Genomic DNA, 11,629 nt, shown 5'->3' with positions numbered 1-11,629 from the left:
CACAGATCCCTGATCTCAAAATCATTGATTTTGTCATGGATTACATGAAGAAATAGAAGGATTTGAGGCAACCTACCTCCACAGAAGATCCGCAGTTTGTTCTCCAAGATGCTGCATCTCTCACAACACCGCTCTGTGAATAAAATCTAAAAAAGCCAAACAAAGATCAAAATCATCAAACAAAACAATTATAATAATAATGCTAGTCTCTCCTTAAAGTGATTGTGAAGTCTTGTTTTTTTTTTTTTTTCTTTAAATAACAAACATGTTATACTTACCTCCTCTGTGAAATGGTTTTGCACAGAGCAGCTAGGATTCTCCTCTTCTCAGGTCCCTCTTTGGCTCTCCTGGCCCCTCCCTCCTCTTGAGTGCCCCCATAGCAAGCAGCTTGCTATGGGGGCACCCAAGCTAAGTCACAGCTCCCTGTGTCCATTCAGACACTGAGCCGCAACCTGACCCCACCCTCTCTCTTCTGATTGGCTGAACGATTTTAAATGACAGCAGTGGGAATCAATTGCACCACGCTGCTGTCTTAGCCAATGAGGGGGGGAGTCCCAGTCAGCTTAGACACTCCTGCAATATCGCTGGATAAAGATGGGCACAGGTAAGTATTAGGGGGGCTGAAGGAGGCTGTTGCACACAGAAGGTTTTTTTTTATCCTAATGCATACAATGCATTAACATAAAAAAATCATCTTCCTTTACAATCCCTTTAAGGCTTTAATCTTGATAAGATGTGAAATCATTGAAGTTCATAGATTTCAGAGGTCCTGCATATCAAAGTGTCTCTAAATAATAATACGTGCCAAACAGTTCCAACAAAGAAGCATTAGTGATGAAGATGATGTTAAAGAAGACCCCAACAGCAGATCTCTCACTTCAATTAATTACGGTGGAGCACTTTGGGTGACGAATTAAAATGAGGGATCTGCACATCATCTTCATCACTGCTGCTTCTTTGTTGGAATTGTTCGGCACTTATTTATTAAAGTTACTTTGATATCTAGCACCTCTGAAATCTACGAAGTTTAATGATTTCATGGCTTATCAAGTTCTCCAAGATGCTTGGAACAACCTACCTGCTGAATTCCTTCAAAAACTGTGTGCAAGTGTACCTAGAAAAGTTGACGCTGTTTTAAAGGAAAATAGAGGTCACACCAAATTTTGATTTAAATGAAATTTCTCTTCTGTTCATTTACTTTCCATTTTGTTATATATGATAAAAATAAACTATTACCACTTCTTCTGAAACCATTCTTAATTTAAAGCATTTTATCACACCTGACTATAACTTATGTATATCTACATACATGTCATATCTTCTCTAACCAATGGCTTGAACCTCTATAAACTGTACACATATATACGTCACACCAAATTACTTGAAGATAATGGCGTCTATGTTTAGTGCACAGAAGTTGTTGCTTGCCCCTGCTCATGTAATTGAAATTAAATTTTGTCAAGGCAGAGGGTTGGGCCTGTTTTTATTGGTTCTGATTTGGTAAACATAATTGAAATATCTTCTTAAAAGAAAAAGATATCAAAATAACCAATACCTTATCCTATACAGTAAAAATAAATATATTATGTTAGCAATTGAATTTCATTAATAAAAAAAAAAAAAAATGTTGTCCTTGTTATTCATTATATCCAAAGCTATGAAGTTAATTAGGATTTAAAACCTTTTATATTAAGTCTAGTTATAAAGCCCTTTTTCTAATAAAAAGTTAACACAGAAATAATCTACCAGTTCTCAGCATGGGAACTTCCTTTTCACTTGCCTGTTCCAACCACATAGCTGACCAGCCTACAATTTGAGCTAGAGCATCCACCCAAGTTTCCATTGCTTGGCTTATCTTGCCTACAATGAAAATTGTGTAAACTTTAAGTAGAGTGTTTGAACAATTGAACTGACTCATTGTTAGAGACGAAATCCTGGAAACATTTATAGAAGTACAGACCAGATCCTCCTCTAGTTCCAAGTGTATAGTATGTGTGGGAGGGGTTATATATTACCCCATTTAAATGCTGATTGTTTTTTTTTTGCAACTTTCATTTGGCAGTCAGCAGTGGGAAGCTCTAAGCTGAGTTGTTGGGAATGAAAAATCTAATTATACTTTCCTTGGTGGCCATTGGCCTGGCCAAATACGTCAATGGCGGTGAGTGGTTTTGGAAGTTAAATTTATATCATATGATCAATGTACAGGCAACGTTTAAAACTGTGGAAATCTCCTTGTGCAAGGACCATGTGCAGGATAGAAGTTTTTCTATACCATGTATAGATACAAAGGTACAAATAACTGATGTCATTTAGATGCAATAAATAAGCTGGCATGGTAAAAATAATGTGTATAGATCACTAGCAAGTAGCAAATAACATCTAATGAAGAACTAATTTCTTAGTAATATTCTTAATATCCCTAATATTCCTAATGTTCTTAAAATATTTGCTTCTGATTTGCTATTGGCTGGACAGATTGCTATATTTTTATGCTTTGTAAATTGACAGTCCTATATTATTTTATTTAATTTGAAATGCATATGCATGTTGATTGCAATATAGTAAAAAGAATACAATTTCTATTTACTGTATTCATGTATTTTTGTGTTTTTTCCTAATGTAAATACAGGCAAATACTCAGGTAGAGTAGATGGCCTTGTGTGTGCAGAGAAGTAGAAAGTAACAGATACATTCACACTCAGCCCCTGTCCACACTGGTGCGGCTTTGAAATCACATTGTTTCAGTGCGATTTCAAAGCTGCACATCAGTGCGATTTTCACTGCCGATTTCATTGCCGCTTGTGGCTTCACACATCAGAAGTCTATGCAAGTTGCAATAAAATTGGTAAAAAGTAGCGCAGGAACCTTTTTTATAATCGCTGAAACATGAGTCGCGTCGATATGAATGGTTCCATTGTCGTCAATGGTGTGTGACTTGTCATGTGATTTATAACTCTCAAATCGCATGGCAAGTTGCACTGGTGTGAACGGGGGCTTAGGCAGTTCCCTAATGCTGAAATAAAGTATATAGCATACAAAGCTAACCACTACATATCTTACAAACTTTCAAATGTAATTTCAAAAGTCGTTTTTGATATTTTCCAAATTTGCAGTTTTTTATTAAAATAATAGTTGGTGATCACTAAATGAAGGTCTTTGTTCAAACACTTTCCATTATAGGACAACAATGCTTTATTCTTGTAAACAAAGAGACTACAAGTAGCTGTTTCAATGTTACGCAGGAATGGTTCACTGTTATCATCGTCAGGAAACCCACCTTACGAAATGCCATGCAGCCATTGCTGGAGTGCGTGCATGTAGACAGGAATGGCATACTGCTTAACTTCTTGTCCCAAAGATGCACCAAAACTGAGAGGAAGTCTCTGAAAATTGGAGACTTAGATAGTTGCTACCAGAAGAGGTGTCCCCATTTTGGTTTTCCCCTCACCTCCTGTTCTGGTGACAATTGTAAAATGTTAGATTTTCTATTACTTTTTGTCTCATTGACAATGGTCACCAGGACATATAGAGAGGGTGAACTTGCCCATCAAGGGATATGGAAATCAATGAAAATAGCAATACAAACATGACAGGAATTCTAACCTTTTACTAATCTATCCAAAACTGAAAAACAGAGTTTTGGGTATACAGCATACATTTAAAAAAAATAAGTCTCAGGCGGCTTGGAGTTGCAGTGAATTACTGCCTTTTGCCGTATTTAAATCTAGTCCTTTACTTTCTGATTGATTTTGCAGAAGTATGATTTGTTTAGATTTTACTATAAAAGCTGAAGGTTAGGTATGGATATTTATGCATAGATACATTAGTCCAGCTTAGATCAATGTAAGTATGCATGTGTCATACTTGGAATCTTCCAGGCGTCAATGTTTCCCTGGAACCTGGAAATCACTTTATTAGGTAATCCATAACAACCAATGTACCAGGTTTGTATGAATGTAGAACAAATAATTAAGGAATATGAATGTAGTGTAATAGACTGACTGATAAAGGGTCTCTGAGCAATGTTAGAAACCAAAACTAGAGCTAGATAACAGACCAATGTGGTTACTCTAATACGCTGTTCATTCAGCTTGGGATAGCTTCTGATTAAATGTATCAAAAATACTGCTTAACCACTTGATTCCCCAAGCATTTTGCTCCCTAAATTTCCTTGAGCTTCAGATTTTTTTTGTTTCCATAAAGTTTTCCAGTTATGCACATTATATCCTTCATATTTTGTAGTCTAACCTAATGTATTATATACTTCTTTTTTTTTTTGGGACAGTTGAGGCTTAAATTTGGTAGCAAATATGGATAGATATATTTTAATTTGCTTGGTTTTTATAAGGAAAAAATGAAAAAAAAAAAAAAAAAAAAGTATTTTCGTCAGCACACCATTTACTTACTTTGCACACCTCCATACAGCGGGTAACATACACTATATTACCAAAAGTATTGGGACACCTGGCTTTACACGCACATGAACTTTAATGGCATCCCTGTTTTGGTCCGTAGGGTTCAATATTGAGTTGGCCCACCCTTTTTTTTTTTTAGCTATAACAGCTTTAACTCTTCTAGGAAGGCTGTCTACAAGGTTTGAGAAAGTGCCTAGGGGAGTGTTTGACCATTCTAACAGAAGCTCATTTGTGAGGTCAGGCACTGATGTGGACGAGAGGTCCTGGCCCACAGTCTCCACTCTAGTTCATCCCAAAGGTGTTCTATTGGGTTGAGGTAAAGACTCTGTGCAGGCCAGTCAAGTTCCTCCACCCCAAACTCACTTATCGATGTCTTAATGGACCTTGCTGTGTGCACTGGTGCGCAGTCATGTTGGAACAAGAAGGGGCCATCCCCAAACTGTTCCCATAAGTTTGGGAGCATAAAATTGTATAAAATGTCTTGGTATCATGGCGCCTTACGAGTTCCCTTCACTGGAACTAAGGGATCAAAACCAACCTGAGAAAAACAACCCAACACCATAATCCCTCCTCCACCAAATAATTTGGGCCAGTGCACAAAGCAAGGTCCATGAAGACATGGATACGTGAGTTTGGGGTGGAGGAACTTGACTGGCCTGCACAGAGTCTTGACCTCAACCCGATAGAACATCTTTGGGATGATTTAGAGCAGAGACTGAGACCCAAGCCTTCTCATCCACATCAGTGCCTTACCCCACAAATGCGCTACTCGAAGAATGTTCAAACATTCCCCATAGACACACTTCTAAACCCTGTGGACAGCCTTCCCAGAAGAGTTGAAACTGTTATAGCTGCAAAGGGTGGGCCAACTCAATATTGAACCCTACAGACTAAGACTGGGATACCATTAAAGTTCATGTGCATGTAAAGGCAGGTGTCCCAATACTTTTTGTAATATAACATAAGTATTGAACACGTCACTATTTTTCTAGGTAAATATATTTCTAAAAGTGCTGTTGACATGAAATTTCCACCAAGTTGGTAACAACCCTTGCATCCATACATACAAAGACACCAACACAAATAAGTTCAGAAATAAATTATGTGTATTAAAATGGAATGACACAAGTAAAAATTATTGAACACACAAATAAAAAGGAGGTGCAAAAAGGTATGGAAGCCAAGACCTCAGCTAAAATCTATCAGTAATTAGAAAGCAATCCTGCCCCTTGTAAGTATCAGCTGGTTCAGTCTTAACTGATGGCCCATAAAAAGGGTTTCTCATTACTAAGGTGTCACACAAGAAACAACTCATGATGGGTAAAAGCAAAGAGCTCTCTCAAGAACTTCGCAACCTTATTGTTGCAAAACATACTGATGGCATTGGTTACAGAAGGATTTCTAAGCTTCTTAATGTTCCAGTGAGCACTGTTGGGGCCATAATCCGGAAGTGGAAAGAACATCATTTAATCAAAAACCGGCCACGACCCGGTGCTCCTCATAAGATTTTTGACAGAGAAGTGAAAAGAATTATCAAAAGAGTTGTCAAAGAGCCAAAGACCAATTGTGGAGAGCTTCAGAAAGACCTGGAATTAACAGGTATAGTTGTTTCAAAGAAAACAATAAGTAACGCACTGAACTGCCATGGCCTGTAATGCACGCTCATCACGCAAGACTCCATTGCTCAAGAAAAAGCATGTTAAAGCTCATTTAAAGTTTGCTGCACAACATTTAGACAAGCCTTTGAAATCCTGGGAGAATGTAGTCTGGTTAGATGAGATCAAAATTGAACACTTTGAATGCCATAATATACACCAGGTTTGGAGGTCAAATTCTCCACTGACTGCACCAATGTAGCGGCATACCACAAACTTCTACACTATGTATACTGTACTATACCTTATATTACCCAGACTTCCAAACTGTGTATGCTGTATTGTACATATAGAATACTAGAATTTATTGTTTTTTTTTCCTACACATTTAATGTTTCATCCTGGTAAACAAGCCGGCATTCTTTTGCTATTGTATTAATATATTGATTCATCACTATATTATATTTATTGCATTAAATAATCGGTCATGTTCTTTTTTTGTGTTTACTAAACATTTTGATGTAAGTATTTTAAAACATTTCTGCTAAAACATGTGATTTGTTCTTGTATTTTGTTTAGCATTCGTTTTCCCTGGGCCCAGTAAGGGCAGAAACTCTCCTTCATTTTCCTGGAATGGATTTGGTGGAATTGGTGGAATAGGTGAATTAGGTGTCCCACCGCAACCTGAAAGACCCCGAAGACAGGCTGATATAGAATCACCTGAGAAACCAAAACAGTTTGTTTTAGGCAATGTCAAACGTGTAAAAAATGGTAAGAAACAATGATATTAACCACTTGCTTCCCAAGCCTATTCTGACATTTCTCTCTTACATGTAAAAAATCTTAATTTTTTTTTGCTAAAAATATCTCAGAACCCCAAGTATTATACATATCTTTTAAGCAGAGGCCCTAGAGAATAAAATGGTGGGTGTTGCACACAGTGTCACATGGAATTTATGCAATGATTTTTCAAATGCAATTTTTTAGCAAATATACAATTTAATGCATTTTAATGCAAAAAAAAACACAATAAACAACCCAATTTTTGTAAAATATAAAAGATGAGTAAATAGATACCTAACATATCACGCTTTAAAATTGTGCACGCTTGTGGAATGGCTCCAAACTACGGTACTTAAAAATCTCTGTAGGAGACACTTTACATTTTTTTTACAGGTTACCCATTTAGAGTTACAGAGGGAGTCTAGTGCTAGAAATAGTGCTCTTGCTATAATGTGCATGTCCATACCTCACACATGTGGTGCAAATGCAACCTACGTATGCATTTGTAACTGTGCGCATGCATGGGGGGAATGGGGGTTGCTTTCCATTTTTTTTTTTCAAATTCTTTATTTATAGTAATAAAGCATCCAACAAGGCAATGCAATACAAAACAGTACTAGCGTCCCACAAAAGAAAAAACATATATGAAGTAACTTTTAGGGCAGGGGTCTTCAAACTATGGCCCTCCAATTGTTCGGGAACTACATTTCCCATCATGCCTAGTCATGTCTGTGAATGTCAGAGGTTTACAATGCAACATGGGATGTGTAGTTCTGCAACAGCTGGAGGGTCGTAGCTTGAGGATCCCTGTGTTAGGGCATGTATAATGGACATATAATCCCAGAAATGTCATATGAATAACAAAAAAAATAAATTAAAGCGGAGTTCCGGGCACAAAAACAATATTTTTTTTTGTGCCCCTCCGCTAGTTCGACATTACCTGAAAAGGAATTGGATAGTTATTATTTTTTTTTTTTTTGTTTACTCACTTTTTAATTGAAGATCGTAAATACTCACCTCAGAGTACTTCCTCCCTCTGCGCCGCGGCTCACCCCGTCACTTCCTGTCTCGCTATGATTCCTGGGAGCTGAACGTCATCGCTCCCAGGAATCAATGCGACGGCACCGGCCCCGCTCGTCACTTCTGGGCGACGCCGCATTCCCCTGCTAAACAGCTTCTGGGCATGCCCAGAAGCTGTGGAGGAATGCGGCGCTGCACCGGAAGTGACGAGAGGAGCCGGTGCAGGCGCAATCTGGGACAAGAAGATGCGGAAGAAGACACAGAAGAGGACCGCGCCGGCTTCAGCTGCCCACAAGAGAGATTGAAACGCTGTGGAAGAAATTTTATAAGTAAGTATTTCTTCTAAAAGGTAAGTGCGAACCGGGACAGATCAGAGGCTAGCCATTGTGGAATGTGCTAGCCCTGACTGTCCCGGGGCTATGTTTATTAAAAAATGACTTCTGTGCCCGGAACTCCGCTTTAACAGCTACATACAGTACATATAAGTAAAAGAGAGCTCCGTAAATTTGAAGATGCCCAACTAATGTTGATGGTAATTGGAATTGGAATGGAATTTCCTAGATACCGCCTAAAAGCTAAGTAGGCTGAAGAAATGGAAACATCTCTCTATGGTTAAGGAGACACCCAGAGACATTATTGCCAGATACCGGCCACAGTACTTGTCTAGTTGGACATATGCACACCAGCAGGACATCTTCACCCCCCCCTTTTTTTCTCTCCCCCCCCTTCCTCTCCTTGACCATCCCATACCTGCCTTTATTGTGCTTTCCATACCTCCCTAGGCTCCCTCTGAATCATCAATAAAATTTGAGTATCCAACAAGTATTTTTTTTTATATATATATACACTGTTTCTTTAAAAAATTGTTGATCACTTTTATTTCTATCACAAGGAATGCAAAGATCCCATGTGATAGAAATAAGGCGTGACATGTCCTCTCTATTGGAGAAATGTGGGGCTTATAAGACCCCACATCTCTCTTCTATGCTGGAAAACATGAAATTAAAAAAAAAAAAACACATATTATTCCCTTTTTAGTGGTTCATCCCTTGGCCTCTTGTGTGATGTTTTCCTGAATTTCTGGTCAGGGATCATTCACTCATAAAATCACATTTATGGGGGCTACATGTACCATGATTGTTTAGTAAATGTGGATGATGTGAGATCGCTGCCTATGCCCCAGGAGCCAGTGTCAAGTATTTCCTTTGAAGGAAGACCAAACATCTTGTGTATGTTGTTCTCTCCGGAAGACATGTGCATGTCGAGGCAGACAGCATTCTCATGTCAGCCTATAATCTGCTCACAGTAGCATGCACAAGCAGGCTTTATAGTTCCCTGCAACTTGAAGGAGATACATAGGAACAGAAAAGCTCTGCCAGTGATAATGGGACCAGCAGTAACAGAATACAATGCCAGTAAAGACATTCACAGCTGAAACGTTTAACAATATATACATTAGAAAAATAATTATCTACTCTGTTATGTTTTACATTATACATTATTACAGCCAGCAGCCTATGATTGTTGTTGAACTATTTTTCTTTGTGATATACAGTTGAATCAGCGGTCTCCAAACTGTGGCCCTGGGGCCAGATGTGGCCCTTTGCTTGCCTTTATCCAGCCCTTGAGGCACTATTCCTCTCACTGGCTCCAATGATGTGGCACTATTCCTCACACTGCCGCCAGTGATGGAGTACTATTCCTTCCAACGATGGGGGTCTATTCCTTTCACTGACACCAATGATGGGGTACTATTCCTTTCACTGACACCAATGATGGGGTACTATTCCTCCCACTGACACCAACGATGAGGTACTATTCCTCCCACTGACACCAGCTTTTTCTCCCCTAATACCAATGATGAGGATTGTTTACTCCCAATGAGCACAGTTCGGCCCCTCTCAAGTCTAAAGCTGAGTTCATACTATTGTGAATTGGATGCGGGGAAACCTGCATCCAATTCGTATGTGAGGAGATTGTGACCAGCTCTCTAAGGAGCCGGTTCACATATGTCCGGATCGGCTCTGGTGCAAATTGTGCAGGAGTCCTGTGCGTCTTCTGGCTTGTTTTAGGTCCGAATTCAGGCAAAAATTCGGACTGAAATCAGACATGAAACGGTGAACAGGGACGCACCAGACCCCTGCTGTGAGCCACTCTGTGTGCCAGTGTGAACCCAGCCTCAAGTACACTGGCCTTTTGATTAGAACATTTGGAGACCCCTGAGATAGATCTTGGAAGTTTCACTCTCTATCTACCTTGTATAATGATGGACCAATGCTATAACTTATGATTACTGATGCTGACAGATGCTGACCCCTGCTGTGAGCCACTCTGTGTGCCAGTGTGAACCCAGCCTCAAGTAAACTGGCCTTTTGATTAGAACGTTTGGAGACCCCTGAGTTAGATCTTGGAAGTTTCACTCTCTATCTACCTTGTATAATGATGGACCAATGCTATAACTTATGATTACTGATGCTGACATATATTGACAACACACAGACATTCATTAACTAGTGTTGTTATGTCTGATTATATTAACAGCAGATTTTCCAGCACCATATGGTATCCAAAAAAAAGCAAGGCGAGGCATCTCCGAGATTGACCCTATTGTAAATAGCGAAGCATCTTACAATGATCAAGAGAATCCCTTATTTACTGAAAATATAGTACCAGTCCTTGAGAAGGATAAAGCTTCCTTGAGTGAATCCTCATCTAATGGGCAGAGTGGGGAGTCCGCTTCAGACAACAATTTCTCATCTAGTGAGGAAAATGCTGATCCAGCTGCTAACCAAAGCCCTTCATCTAGTGAGGAAAATTCTGCAACAGCTGCTAACCAAGGAGAATCCAGTTCCATTGAGGACAGCAATGCCCCAGCAGTCAATCAAGAGGTGTCTTCATCTAGTGAAGAAAATGGTGCACCAGCTGCTAATCAAGGCGAATCCGGATTAGGTGAAAATGCTGCACCATCAGCCAATCAAGAGGAGGAAAATGCCTTATCAGCTGCTAATCAAGGGGAATCCAGATTAAGTGAAAATGTTGCACCATCAGCCAATCAAGAGGAGGAAAATGCCTTATCAGCTGCTAATCAAGGGGAACCCAGTGCAAGTGCACCTGGATCGCAGGAAGAGAAAGCAGAAGTAGGAAAAAGGCTTAAAAAACAAGATGATGCTTCAAATCTTGGCTTTCAACCATTTGTGGATGTCAAATACTCCAATAACCGCAGACCACTAGTTTTTAGAGTAAGCGATGTTGATCATGTAGGACGAAATTCTCCAGAACAAGAGAATGTTCCAGGCCCAAGGCACCCAAGAGAAATAGCATCCAGTTTTCCTAAGCTCTCATACATAGCTGGCAAAGAAAGACGGCAAGGGCAAATATTGGGAGCAGGCCCCCGGAAACGTGGGAGGGCAAGCAAAAAATAATGTGCTATTCATTGTGATATAATAAGCACAATATTTTTAAGTGTATCTAAAGCCAAAACATTTGTAGATGTGGATAGTTATGATAGAGTGGTGTGGAGTTAGAATCCTTGTCAGGTTTTTTTTTTCTCTACAGTCCGTGTAGCATGAGGGAGGATTACTCCCTTTTGTTGTCCTGGTGACTATTAATACCAAGACAGAAAGAGAAAACCCAACTTTTTATTTTTTCTCCAGAACAAGAATAGAGGGGGATCTTCCAATGAGAACACCTGTTTCTGTGACATCTAATAGATAATTGCCCGCACTTTGGTGAGATTTCTGATTACTTCCTGTTGTGTTTAGAGGGCACAAAGTGAAGAAAAATCACCCCAGTAGCACATAGATGGCAAAAAAAAAA

The 11,629-nt window shown here is 39.3% G+C and overlaps 1 protein-coding gene across 1 annotated transcript; it reads left to right on the top strand.

Moving 5' to 3' along the window:
* Window positions 1–2,097: 2,097 nt before the first annotated feature.
* LOC309564259 (uncharacterized protein) lies at window positions 2,098–11,235 on the top strand (the record flags this gene model as incomplete). The annotated part of the gene is made up of 3 exons (XM_082268884.1): window positions 2,098–2,158; window positions 6,590–6,781; window positions 10,355–11,235. The coding sequence occupies 3 exons, from the start codon at window positions 2,098–2,100 to the stop codon at window positions 11,233–11,235; spliced, it is 1,134 nt and encodes a 377-aa protein (XP_082125010.1).
* Window positions 11,236–11,629: the final 394 nt, after the last annotated feature.

Source organism: Pelophylax lessonae (genome assembly GCF_965119305.1).
Source record: "Pelophylax lessonae genome assembly, chromosome: 9".
NCBI lineage: Eukaryota > Metazoa > Chordata > Amphibia > Anura > Ranidae > Pelophylax > Pelophylax lessonae.
Note: the sequence above shows the minus strand (reverse complement) of the source record. Positions and strands in the feature narration are given on the sequence as shown.